At 46.5% G+C, this 14,080-nt stretch overlaps 2 protein-coding genes across 2 annotated transcripts; both read left to right on the forward strand.

Annotated features, from left to right (window-relative positions):
- Window positions 1–816: 816 nt before the first annotated feature.
- Window positions 817–3,916, forward strand: LOC133799897 (uncharacterized). Its single transcript, XM_062237887.1, has 6 exons — window positions 817–1,014; window positions 1,493–1,684; window positions 1,787–2,272; window positions 2,539–2,658; window positions 2,977–3,127; window positions 3,393–3,916. The coding sequence occupies exons 1-6, from the start codon at window positions 817–819 to the stop codon at window positions 3,914–3,916; spliced, it is 1,671 nt and encodes a 556-aa protein (XP_062093871.1).
- Window positions 3,917–4,036: 120 nt separating this feature from the next.
- Window positions 4,037–4,606, forward strand: LOC133799898 (uncharacterized). Its single transcript, XM_062237888.1, has one exon. The coding sequence runs from the start codon at window positions 4,037–4,039 to the stop codon at window positions 4,604–4,606; it is 570 nt and encodes a 189-aa protein (XP_062093872.1).
- The last annotated feature ends 9,474 nt before the right edge of the window (window positions 4,607–14,080 follow it).

Here is a 14,080-nt window from a genome sequence, read left to right on the forward strand (position 1 = left end):
TATTATGAGCTATTGATCTACCTTGAACAAAAGCTCCCTGATTTAATTGAACTAAATCAGGAACGACCCTGGCCAATCTAGAGCATAATAGCTTTGAAATACATTTGTAAATGGTAGAACAACAAGCAATAGGCCTATAGTCCACAGCCCGAGAAGGATTTTTAGTTTTAGGGACCAAGGACAGAGTAGTATTAAGAAGCTCCTTAGGAATACTGCTTGTCTCAAAGAACTGTCCTACAGCTCTACATATTTCACTGCCAATTTCCAGCCACAACACCTTGAAAAAAGCAGAACCAAACCCAACTGGACCCGGGGATTTGATATTGGTAATACTAAATATAGCATCTCATATTTCCTTGTGAGAGAAAGGTATCAACAATTGAAGCTGCTGGTCAATTGAGAGTTTGGATCCCATCTCTACACACTGCCTATTTATCTTCTTAGTAGCTAAACTAGGGCTACCCATAAAACTTCTGAAGTGATTCAGAAAATGAGAAACCACATCAGAAAAATTATCCACCACCCTACCTTGTTCAGTTATGTAAGTAGCTATTCTATTATCCTCCTTGCGCTTTTTCAAACAAGCATGAAAATAAGCAGTATTCATGTCACCCTTTCTTAACCAAGTAAGCTTGCTTCTTTGAGTCAAGAAGTTGTGATACATATGCTCCTGAATTATGAATGCATCAGCAGCAGCCTTGGCTTTATCTTGAAGAGTAAAGTCTCAAGGATGTTGCTGAGCATGGAATAGATCAGCCTGATATTGATCTATAGCCTTCTAAAATTTCACTCCTATGTCTTAATTTTGCAAGGATAATGATTGAGGTTTCTATTTCTCAACCATTCCCTAGCATTATAAGTTTTATCAATGAGAAGGATTGCCAGATGGATGTGATGGTGCACTATGAATGGAAGTCGATTGTTTGTTCACAATGCAATGGGTTGGGACATGAGACTACTTTGTGTAAGAAGCAATCTGGGCCTAAGGTTTGGATACCCAAAGATCAAGGGAAGGTAGCTTCTAAATAGGTCAGTGTAGATGCTTATGGGTTTTGTGCTGTCAAAGGGAAAGGAAGGAAGGGATTTGGTAATAATTGGCACAAGGAGAGGATCCCTGAAGATCTTTGTAATACCTTCCAAGTTTTGGCATAACCAAATAAGGGGACAAAGGATGCAGACCAAGGAATTGATATCACTGCAGGAGGGGAAGATCCTCCTACAGTGAATGGATAAGGTCCTATCATGGAATGTGAAGGGGTTGAACCAAACTCAGAAATAGCATGAAGTCAAAAATTTCATTTTGACTAAGAAAATTAGTTTGGTTGGACTCCATGAGACTAGGGTTAAGGCTAAGAAGCTGGGAGCCTTATTCCTCAATATGTTTAAAGATTGGTGTTTTACTTCAAATAGTGCATGGTTTAATAATGGCAGAATATTAATGGCCTGGAACCCCAATGTTTTCTCAGTGGATATTCGTTTTTGTTCAAGTCAGTGCATTCATTGTTGGGTGGTACCCAGAAATGGTTTGAGGGGTTTTTTTTGTACCTTTGTTTATGCATTTAATGAAGAGGAGCGTAGGAGGGATTTATGGAAACAAATTAGAGATCTAAAGACTAAGGAGCCGTGGATTTTACTACGCGATTTCAATGCCACCATTAATCAGGATGAGCGGATTGGTGAAAGGGTGAGGTCCCTCTATTCTGAAGCTTTCCGTAATTGCTTGCTAGAGTGTGATTTCCTTGATATTCCTTATAATGGTTGTTTCTTCAACTGGCATAATAAGTAGTCTCCACCTGATAGAATTGTTGCAAAACTTGATAGAGTGCTTGGTAATCCAGCTTGGTTGGAAAGGTTTCCGAATGCGAATGCTTGTTTTTTGCCAGAAGGTGTATTTGACCATTCCCCAGTTGTTGTTTCTCTGAGTAAGACTATGGAATTAGGGAAGAAGCCATTTTGTTATTTCAAAATGTGGCAAAGGTTTTCGGGTTATCAGCATTGTGTTAGGGAGGCTTGGCAAAATCCGGTTCATGGCACTCCTATGTATAGAGTAATGACTAAACTCAAGCGAGTAAAGGTGTCTTTGAAACAATTGAATAATTGTTTAGTCGGAGATATTGGTGCTGCTTACCTTCATTCTGAACAATTATTGCAACAAATTCAGCAGCAAGTTAATGATGATCCTCATAATTCTCAGCTTATCACTGAGGAGTTGCGATGCAGGCAGGGGCATACTAAGCTTAAGGATGCTTATCTAGAGTTTCTGGGTCAAAAGGCGAAGTTGAGTTGGCTCCAATTTGGTGATGCCAAAACATAAGCTTTCCATAGGAGGATTCGGATACGTAGGTTACAAAATTCTGTTATGCTATTCTCGATGAGCAAGGTCAATGGCATGATACTCAAATGGGAATCCAAAGTGCTTTTTTTGAATATTATCATAAGCTACTGGGAGGGAAATATCAGAGAAGAAGGCAAGTGCAAAGATGTGTCATGAATGAAGGGGTTGTTCTTTCCTCAGCTAATATTCAAGCTCTTTTGTAGCCTTTTGAGAAGGAAGAAGTTAAGACTGTCATTTTTGAGATCCTTGGTGAGAAAGCTCCAGACCCGGATGGTTTCAGTAGTTATTTCATTCAACATCATTGGGATTTAATTGGTGAGGAGGTAAGTGAAGCAGTCTTGTCTTTCCTTTCAACTGGTAATCTGTTGAAGGAGATCAATTCCACCATAATTACTCTAATTCCTAAAGTTAATTGCCCCGAGTGTGTTAGTGAATTTTTTCCTATTTCTTGTTGCAATGTGTTATATAAAGTAGCTGCCAAGCTTTTATGTAATAGATTGAGACAAGTTTTGCCTGATATAGTTGCGGGTAATCAAGGAGGTTTTATTCAAGGAAGATATATTGGGCATAATGTAATGATTTGCCAAGATTTAATTAGGCACTATGGTAGGAAATGAGGTAAGCCGAATTGCATTTTGAAGATGGATATTCAGAAAGCTTATGACACTGTCAAATGGGATTTCCTTGAAGAAATGCGTGTGGCTTTTCGATTTCCTCATCATTTTATTCAATTGATCATGATTTGTGTAAGATCTCCTAAGTTTTCAATCATGCTAAATGGGTCTTTACATGGTTTTTTTAATGCTAATCGGGGATTGAGACAGGGAGATCCGATGTCTCCTCTGCTATTTTTTTTGAGTATGGAGTATCTGTCCAGAATTCTGAAGAAAATTGTGAGGGGTAAAAACCTTCAGTTTCATGAAAGATGTGCTGATCTCCAACTCACTCATATGTGTGTTTGCTGATGATGTGGTGTTATTTTCGCATGGGGACTTTAAATCAGTTTATCGATTATTGTGAGGGTTTGAATTATTCTCTCAAACCTCTGGTTTACAAGCTAATTTCAACAAGTCTGAGTTCATTAGCAGTGGTATTTCAGATGAGGAGATCCAAAGAATGCCCTTGGTGTCCAAGTTGAAGAGAGGTAATCTTCCTTTTCGATATCTTGGCATCCCTATTAATGCGAAGAGAATTTCCTCTTGTGATTGTGAAAGTATAGTTGATAAAATGGTGGCTAGAATTAGGCACTGGAACTGGAAATCTTTATCCTTTGCTGGGAGACTTACCCTTATAAATTATGTGTTGGTATCTTTGCACACTTATTGGGCTCAAATTGTTGTGCTTCCGAAGAGAGTATTCAGTAGAATTAATGAGATTTGTAGAGCCTTTTTATGGAAGGGAGTGACTGATTATGGAGGTCCGGGTAGTGTAGCTTGGGAAGAAGTGTGTAAATGCAAGAAAGAAGGGGGTTTAGGCATTAGAAATATTGAAATTTGGAATATTGCAGCTTTAGGTAAACTTGTTTGGGCTATAGCCACAAATAAGGAGAACTTGTGGATTAAATGGATTCATTCGGTTTAACTTAGGGGAGAGATTTGGTGGGAGTATGAGGCTCCTTTAAACTCCAGCTGGTATTGGAAGAAATTGGTAGCTGTTAAGAATAGACTTAAAAATTAATACTCCTTTCATGCCTTTATCTCTATGCGATATAGTATTCATGAAGTGTATGGAAAAATTTTGGACTTGTCTGAGAATGGGAGCTTGTATTGGACAAGATTTATTTGGAATGCTTGTGTAGTGCCTAAACATGCTTTCATTACTTGGTTAGCTAATCTGAATAGATTGAAAACAAGAGATAGATTACATCACATGGGAATAACGAATTCATCTGATTGTCTGATATGTGACACTGCTACAGAAGATACCTTTCACTTGTTTTTCTCTTGTTGTTATAGCAGGAAGTGTACCATAGAGGTGAAACTTTGGCTGGATTGGCATTCGAGTTCTGAGAATCTTCAAGGACTTCTGAGATGGCTTGCCAGAGGGAAGGGTCTCTCCCGTTTTAGGAAGAGGATTTTTGCTTCTAGTTTAGCGACAACTACCTATCATTTGTGGAGAGTCCAGAACCTTGCTTTATGGGAGGAAAAATTTCAGAGTGTTGATTGTACAGTTAGACATATTAAAAGGGACATTAAAACTAGAGGGTATAATTTTGTGAAGAATAGTGTTTCTGAATTAGATAAAATCTGGTTTGGAGACTTAGTTGTATAGAATTTGTTGGTTCTTTATTGGTCTGGTCTCCCCCTTGAGTGGCTGTAGGTTGTATTGGTGTTTTTTGATGAATGAATTTGCTTGCTTACCAAAAAAAAAAATGTAACAAGGCTTGACACAAATGAGGATTTATTGTCAAAAAATATCTATTCCTACCCTCCTTCTTGATATTGCTTGAAGCTACTACAATGGAATGAGATTGGGATTCACATGCCTTGAATCTTCATGCAAGTCAAGCTTTCTTGAAGAAGTTCCTCAAGAAAACTAGTAATCTAGAGAGAGAGGTAAGTGATTAATTCACCAATTAAATCAAATGACCCCTTCAAATAATATAGGAACCCTCATTAGACTTAACCAATGAGATTAGAACATTTGATTTGAATTTTGGAGCCAAAAACACGTCACTGTACAGTCATGTATGGACCCCTTATGTGATGTGTTGCCTACACCTAGGCGATGTGATGCATGTGTAGTCTTTCATAGGAGCAGTGATGCGTCCCCTCCCAGAGGTGACGCAACATAGATCCCACTAACTTCGCGCTCCAAAACTTGTCTCAAAACATTCCCATATGCTCCCAAACGTGTTGGGTACTCTTATACACTCCAAAGAAACACTTTGAATGCAAAAAGATGATTTATAAATGCCTATACTGAAATTAAACTCTCACATGTTGGCTATAGTGAAATCGTTATGGTTTTTGCACCTCTTCGTGCCTAACCAGTTTCACTATGTATTTAACCAATCATAACATTTGGTGTTTATCGAGTTTTTCGGAAACGAATAACTAACGGAATAATAAAAAGATAAGAACTGTAGAAATGCTGAAATGTAACTAAACAAACAGCGTTTTTACGTGGTTCAGGCGTTAACAAGCCCTAGTCCACGAGTCAATGTTATTATACTTGGAAAAGGTTACAGTAAGATGGCTGGTGCACAAGAACTTCACACACTCACAGTGTTTCTCTCGGGTTCTCTTGAAGAAGATGAAGCTAGAGAGATTTTAGTAGAGTTTTTGCTATATGATTTGTTCGTCCCTCTTCTTGTAAAATGAAGGGGTCTTTATAGCTAGGGTTTTTGGATTAGGGTTTTTCTCTACGTACATGCGTCTTAATTACACCAGCCATAAATAGGGATACAATTACTGTAGTAGCATGGCTACAAGACTCTATGTGGGTATATTTACGTGAAAGTATGGGGAACACACAAAGTCAGCCGTCTTTTCCAAGTTGTCAGCGGAACAGTAGGCGAAAAGGTACCCTTAGGCGTGCTGGGATGTGTGCGGCTTTGACCTGACGGGCGTGTCAGGCGGGATCCTGTGTCAGGCGGATATCATTCCAAATATGCCTCCTCCAGGACTCGACCGTTTGGCTTTGTTCCGTGCGAGGCACGGAACTGCTTCCGCGGAGACCACTCGAAGAGCTTCTCCTGGAAGGAGCTTCCCCGAAGGATACCCCTTCGGGAGTCCGGGCGAGTTGACGAGTTTCCGTATTGTGTTTGGTTGGAAGAGTAATCCGGACACCAAGCGGGAGAGGTGAAGCCTTTCTGTTCATCCGCGAGCTCTGGTCACCTATCGTGAAAGACATCGATAATTCTGCTTCCCCGAGGCCATCAATCTAAACGCTATCCGGAAATCTGGATAACATTTACCCCCCAAGGTCACGGAGCTTTGAGGGATCCGGGAGCTTGTACAATCGGTTTCTTAGATTAGGCGAGGGGGCACCTTCTGTGTTCCCGGAAGGGTTCCTTTTTCCCGCCTGAGTGTTGGTATGAAAAAGAAAGGGAATTTCTTCTGTTTGAGATCAAGTACTCAAGTGCGGCAAGGACCACGTGTCATTCTGGGAATGGTTCTGCGACCAAGACGTGTGCGTGAGGCGTCTGGTTGAGTATGCGTGCGTCAGTCATCTGACTAATGATTTGACGGTTTTTAATGGTACTCCGGGCCCGAGGTGGTGTAATGATGGGAAATAAATACTTTATTCCCATCCGAGGAGTCATAAATAGGATCGTCGCTTCCTCTCCAGCCGTTGGATCTGATGCACACGGAATGGGAAGATCGGGACCGTCCACTTGAGGAATTCGAAACGGCCTCTTCCCTGCTATAAAAACGAGGGAAAGGACCTTTCTTCCTCTTTACGCTTTCAGATTCTCCATCTTTAGGATTTTCAGATTTCCAAACCTTCGAACTCTCAGGCTTCCCAGCTTACGTTCCCCCGAACTTGCCATTTCTTTTGGTAAGTATCTGGAAACTTTTCTTTTTGATTTGGCAGTGGGTTTATTCCCCGAAGTTCCTGGTTTGAATCGCCGTTCGTCTTTGCAGCTTTTACTTCTCGCGATCGTGCTGTGCAGTGATCCAGTTACTCCTTCAACCTCCAACTACCCGAATATCAGTAAGTATTTCTACTTTGCTCTTTCCTCCCAAACCTTAGGTTGTTGGTAGTTGTTAGAGTAGAGGTTTCTGCCATTATTGCTTATGTGCATGTGTGAATAGGGCTTTGGTAGGCATGTGATTGATTGTGAGTCGATAAGTAGCCTTTTCTGCATGTTTTGGCGATTTGCGTTTGGAAAGTCGTCCCTTGTTTTGCTGTTTTAGGGCATAAGCATGAACGCCTTGAGGGTGTCTTTCTCTGGAAAAACACCTCTTTTGGTGGGCTTAGGCTCGGGGTCTGAGTCTGGTTCCTTGCTGTCCTTCGGGTGGCATGGTGCCAATCCCTCGGTAAGCTCGGTGGGAGCCTCTCCAAGCAGTTTTCGGGGAGGGTCTCCCCGACGCCTTTGATACCACTAGGGTATGACAAGGGTGCTGACTGCTTAGAGTGTTTTCTTCTTTCTTTTCTTTTGTCCAGTGACGAACATCTCGAAGGAACAACTTCTTGCTGCGGGGGAGGCTGATTCTGCCCAAGAGAAGGGCTCTCCTGTCGCTGGTGGAAAGGGGAAAGGAAAGGCGAAAGTGGTCGCGGCTAGCCCACCAATCTCCAATAGCTCCATCTGGGAGATGGACCAAAAGCCGAACCTTTTCAGGAATTATGGCATGCTGGAGCTGTATTCCTCTGAGGCAGGCCTGAAGAACATCCCAGGCCTGATGTGGCACCGTCTGTCGGTGCTGGGCGAGTCAGCTAGCCAGAGTCACGAGGGCTTTGGTGCCTGGAGTTGGGCACACATAGTGTGTGGGGCCCACTTGCCCCTATGGAGTTACTTCGCCAATTTATGTGTGAAGGCGGGGATTGCCCCCTTCCAGTTAATTCCTCCCAGCTACAAGCTCTTAGCAGGGTGGTTCATCTTTTGCAAGTCCCGGAGACTGGAAGCTCCTACCCCGGAGGAGGTGCTGTACTTTTACGGGTTGAAGTCTCAGCCTATGAGGGGTCATTCAGACAAGGTGGGGTTTTACAGGCTAGAAAGGCACCCGGACGTGATGTGCCCCACTTGTCATACCGCGAGGGTTCCAGACCTCCAGGAACACTGGTTCCTGACGACTGGCTTCCCGCTGAAGAGGGTGCCAGCCCTATCTTTGGACTTCAAAATCCCTGGTAAGCGCTCCTTCCTCTCCTTTTCTACTTTGTTTCTTTGCACTTGATTTGCTTTTTGGGAGGATCTCTAACGCTTGTGTTTGATTTTCGCAGAAGTCGTTCCGCGGACACCTCGCTGCGCGGAGATGATAAGGAGGTCCAAGTTCTACGAAGGGCTTTCTGAGGAAGAGTTGAAAGTGGAGGGACTTGTGACCTCCGAATCGTTGAGGGAGTATGGGCTACTTGCCTCCTTCCAAAACATCGAGCCAGTGAGTGGCAGGGGGCAAACTCAGGTGTCAGCTGATATCCGGGAGCAGATTGCCCTGGAGCTGTCTAAGGTGATCACCCAAGCAGCTCGGGACGAAAATACTCTATCTCCTAGTTGGGCGGAGAGGTTCCCCGACCCCCAGCCGGAGGAAGAGGAGATCGAGGCTCGCCACGCCGCGGCTTACCCTAACGAAGGGGCTCCGGGGGCTAGTACCTCTGGGAGAGGTAAGACTAGTTTTCGATTGATCCACACCCCCAGCCTGTCTGAGGTTTCCCGGACCTCTCAGATGGGGTTTGATCCCCGTTTCCTTAGGCTAGATCCGCTTAGGATACCTTTCGACAGGTACTGCGATAGGGTAGATGAGCTCCTTTGGTGTCTGAGTGATGGTAGTCTGCCAGAAGGTGTCATCATGGTTGACCCTTCTTCTCTCAGCATGTCATTCCCGGACTTCAAGGAGTACGGGAGCTTCCTGGAGCAGGAAGCGATGTTTTGTTTTGCTCGGGGAAGGCCATCCACGTTTCTCGTGCATGGTCGTCCCTTTCAAACTTTTCTTTTTCTTGTTTCTTGTTCCCTGCTGGCGGGCTTGCTTGTGCTTCTATGTTGTTGATTGTCTTGTCTTCCGCTTATCTTCTTTCTCATTGCTTGTTGGTTCGTTAACCTTGCTTTGTACGTTTCTTGCAGAGTATCCCGAAGCCAAGATGTTGGGGAGGGTTACTTTTCTTATTAAGAAGGCTGCCACAAGCCAAGACCCGTCCATGGGGAAAGGACGGAAGACCAAGGCTGGTAGGGGAGGTAAGGCTGCCTCCCCCAAGAAGACAAGTGGCGAGGCGCAAGCGTCTCCGAGGGTAGAGAAGTCCCCTGCTGACGGGCCTTCCGAGACTATGATGGTCTCGAGTAGCAGTAGCGATGGGGAAGGGCTTGTGTTCCCCGTGAGGACAACTGGGGTGAGCAAGCGTCCCGGAGAAGATGCTGAGGGCGCTAAGAACAAACGCCTTAGACACTCTTCTCCCGGTCGAAGGCAACAACAACAGCAACGACAGCAATCACAACTACAACAACAGCAGCAACAGGAACAAGAGAGACAATCACCAACGCCGCAGCAGCAGCAACAACAACATCCAAACCAGCAGCAGCAACAAGGGCAATTACTTCTGCTGCCGCAGCAGCAAAAGCAACAGACCGGGGCCTTAATACCCCGGCTGCCTCCTCCTCCAGCCCAAAGGGGGTCCACCCTTCCGGGGTCTCCGTCTTCTCAGACAACCAATCTTCCCCTGCCCGGCCTGAAGTTCCACTTTCCGCGGAAGCCAACCAGTTTTCCCGCTGCTCTCCTGGAGGGTGTAAGACGGGCCGATAGTTTTTTGAAGAGGCGGTTAGAGGCGGAGAAGGTCGTTACTCAGGGAAGGGCAGATAACTTGTCTGCCGTGAAGAGAGCTGAGCTGGCCGAGGGGGTGAGATCTCTTCACCCGGCCGGAGCGGTTCTGGATGGTCCAGCCTTGGAGAAGAGGCTGGTGCCTAGGCTCGGACGTGCATTGGCGCCGTTCGGAGCTGAGATGATGGAGGACATGGCCCTGAGCTTATGCGAGCTCAATTCTGAGAAATGGGCCATCAGCAGCAGCAAGGATCCGCTGTTGTTGACACACGCTGTGAAGCAGCAACTGTCCGGGGTAAGCCGTCAGTTGTTATTTTTTGGGATCACCTGTCTTTTGGTCCTGCTTTAGCTCATTCTGTTGTCTTTCCTTGCAGGCCTCTATGATCGCGGAACGCTCGTTCCGGGAGGTTGGTGCAGCTCTGGTTCAGCTGGAGGAGAGCCAACTGGCTCGCCAGGCCTTGGAGGCGGAGAAACAGAAACTGACCCAACAGGCCTTGGGGGCTTCGGAGAAGATTGATCAGGCCCGGCGCACGGCTGAAGAAGAGGCGGAGAAGAAATATCTTGCCAAATATCAAGAGTACCGGGCCAAGGCAGAGAATGAGTTTAGACAGCGGTCGGATGGGATTAAGGCCGAAAACTCCAAGCTCCGGGAAGAGCTGTCCCAAGCCAAGGTGGAGAAGGATACCCTGGAAGCCCGCTTGCAATCAAAGAACGATCTCCTCCTTAAGCGGCAAGAGGAATATTCCACTCTTCAGAGTAAGCTGCACGAGGAGTAGCAACTCCATAAGAGGAGCAGGGATCTCGTGTCTATGCTTCAGTTAGGGCTCGCCGAGAAGGATAAAGAGATCGGGGCTTTGCAATTCACTGCCAGGGGGCATGTGACCGAGAAGCAATCCGTGCTGAACCAAAATAGGGAGCAGCGCAAGGAGATTGATTCTCTTAAGGGGGAGCGGGATGCCTCCAAGGCCGAAATGGAAAAATTGAGGGCCCAACTAACTGTCGCGGAAGCACAGCTGGCAACCTCCGAGGCGGAGCGGTTGAAGGAGAAGGAGGATGTTGAGGTGATACTGAACAGGACTATTAATATATCGCATGTGGTCCTCATGCATCAACTCTGGAAAGTGAACCCGGAGGTATTAGGCTATCTGGGAGATGATGCCGAAGCCATGAGGGAGAAGCTACTCGTGTGGGATCAGGGCCCAGAGGCGTACGTCCAAACTTACAACATTGACGAACGTGCTGAAGCTCCTGAGGCGGGAGATCCCGGAGAGGCGGGGACCTCTAAACCTTCTCATGATCAAATTCCTCCTTCCAATGAGCTGACTCCGCCAGCCTCAGCTGAAACCGATGCCCCCGAAGCTGCGGTCGTGGACGCTGTAGTTACCCCCAATGCTTGAAGGGGTTTTATCTTTAATTGTTTTTCATTTTGAGTTTTTCATTGCGGACATTTTTGCCATAATCATAGCATTCTCCTTTCTTTTCTGCCGAGTTCTTTATTTATCTTTGCGCTTAGGGTAGACATTTATACGGTAGAAACTGTTGTAGGGGCGTATGGGGTTTTGGTTCCAACGGCCAAAACCTATGCACTTCCCACTTGAAGCTTTAATGGATGATGTCTTTTTCCCATATAGTTTCTAGGTTACGAAGGTCTCCTGGTTCCAACGACCAGGCTCCTTTCACCGTACTTTAGCTTTCCTGAGGCAAATAGCCAATCCCGGGACATGTATTTATACTGTTCGCTGGGATTGCTAAGGTGAGTCGTTCCATTGTTTGGAACGGGAGTTCTTTTGGTGAGCGTCGCTAGACTTAAGGTTAGATCTTTGCGAAGCAAAACTAACTGTTGTTGCGAACCTCATGGTGGCTGACTTCAGGGACCTGGCACGGAGCCCTGCGAGGCAAGGCTCATTGTTGTCGGGGAAATCGCCACGCCCACCAGGTGTGATCCTGGAGCAGGGGCTTTGCGAGGCAAAGCCGGCTGTGAGTGGGGGGATCGAGCATGTTTGCTTCTGGAGCTGAAACTTGCAATGGCAATGGAGCTTGCCGTGCATTATTTTGTGAGATCCGGAGTTGGAGCCTGCGAAGCAAGGCTTACAACGGTCGCGGATCTTGCCATCCTTTGCCTCGCTGGACCCGGAGCTGGAGCTTGCGATGCAGAGCTTTACAGCGATCACGGGTCTAGCCATCTTTCGTCTTGCGGGACCCGGGGCTGGAGCTTGCGAAACTAAGCTTTACAGCGCTCGCGGATCTAGCCATCTTTCGCCTTGCGGGACCCGGAGCTGGAGCTTGCGACGCAAAGCTCTACAGCGCTCGCGGATCTTGCCATCTTTCGCCTCGCTGGACCCAGAGCTGGAGCTTGCAATGCAGAGCTTTACAGCGATCATGGGTCTAGCCGTCTTTCGTCTTGCGGGACCCGGGGCTGGAGCTTGCGAAGCAAAGATCTACAGCGATCGCGGAGAACTCTGCAAAGGACTTGTCAGGGAGTTGGGGGTGTTTTGGTGTAGCTCTAAGAACGTGCCTCAACCCCCAGTCCCGTCCATCGCTGGGCTACACAGGAGATAATTCTCATAATGGCAGGCATTTCCATGGCAATTTTCACATAAGCACATAATGCACATATGACACGTAATGCAAGCATGTTCATGGCAACAAAATAAACCTAAGCTTAACAACTTAAACATTTCAAACAATTTAAAATTTTCAAACACAATGCTAGCACATAAGTGGTGTTCTGTGTACGTTTTGTTCAAGGGGCGTATGGCTATGCCTTAGCCATGTATACCCCCCAAGTGAGCGTGGGGTCCGGACGTCTCCGGACCGCGTGGTCACTTGTTAAAACGCAGCTTTGAACATAGGGATAAAAAGTGCAGTAAAAGCGGAGTGAATCTCTCCGTGTTTCATTAAATTAGCCTGCTAGGCGTTAGTTTTACAACAGGGAGGATTATTTCCACATTTTTCACTTTTGCTATTTTCACCAAGGACTTCCGACTGGATGGTCCGGTGCCTACTGGTAGTAACGGCGGAGGTGCTCCGCATTCCAGGCGCGCGGGACTTTAGATCCGTCGAGTCTCTTTAAGTGATACGTCCCATGGCCCACTTTTTCTTGGACTTCGTAGGGGCCTTCCCAGTTGGGTCCGAGGACTCCTACTCCCGGATCCTGCGTAGCAGGAAATACTCTCCGTAGGACAAGGTCCCCAACTTCGAATGCACGGCTCTGGACTCTCATGTTAAAGTGTCGGGCTATCTTGCCTTGGTACATTTTTAGTTGGACCTGCGACTGCTCCCGGAGCTCTTCGATCATGTCCAAGGACTCCTGGAGGAGGGCATGGTTCCGGGTAGGATCGTAGGTGTCTTGCCTGTGAGAGGGGATCATAGCTTCTACTGGGATGACGGCCTCGCAACCGAAGGTCATGGAATAAGGCGTGTGCCCCGTCGAAGTTCTCTCTGTTGTGCGATAGGCCCAAAGTACTCGCGGAAGTTCTTCCGGCCAGTGAGCCTTGCAGGCTTGGAGTTTTTTCTTCAACGTGGTCTTTAATATTTTGTTTACAGCTTCCACTTGTCCATTAGCCTGGGGTCTGGCGACTGCGGAAAAGCTTTTGATAATTCCATGCGAAGCACAGAAGTTCGTGAAGTGTTCACTGTCAAACTGCTTTCCGTTGTCGGACACAATTTTCCGTGGAAGCCCAAAACGACACACTATATTCCTGATGACAAAATCCAGTGCTTTTTTAGATGTGACCATGTTCATAGGTTCAGCTTCAGCCCATTTGGTGAAGTAGTCTACCGCGACTATGGCGTACTTCCCTCCACCCTTTCCAGTGGGGAGGGAACCTACTAGGTCAATGCCCCAAACGGCGAAAGGCCAGGGGCTGGTCATTAGGGTAATTTCCGTAGGCGGCGCTCGCGGAACCTTGGCGTACCTCTGGCACTGCTCACACTTCCTGACATAATCCACACAATCCTTCTTCATGGTGGGCCAGAAGTATCCTTGTCGAAGGATCTTTTTGGAGAGGCTCAGCCCGGAGGTATGATCGCCACAGAAGCCTCCATGAATCTCATGGATGATGGTGCTGACTTCGGTTCCGGCAACACACCTAAGGAAGGGTATGGACAACCCCCTGCGGTAAAGCTTTCCATCCATAACCACGTATCGGGGAGCTTGATATTGGAGCTTCCTTGCGTCAGCTTTATCAGTGGGCAGCTCTCCGGTGGTGAGAAATCGGAGGACGGGTCCTATCCAGGACTGGGAATGGTCGATGATGGCGTTTATCCTTCGTGTCTCAGTACTGGGGGCTTCTAAGTGCCCGATGGGGACTAAGCCATACTGTTCAATCTCCGG

This window comes from Humulus lupulus, chromosome 9 (genome assembly GCF_963169125.1).
Source record: "Humulus lupulus chromosome 9, drHumLupu1.1, whole genome shotgun sequence".
Taxonomy (NCBI): Eukaryota; Viridiplantae; Streptophyta; class Magnoliopsida; order Rosales; family Cannabaceae; genus Humulus; species Humulus lupulus.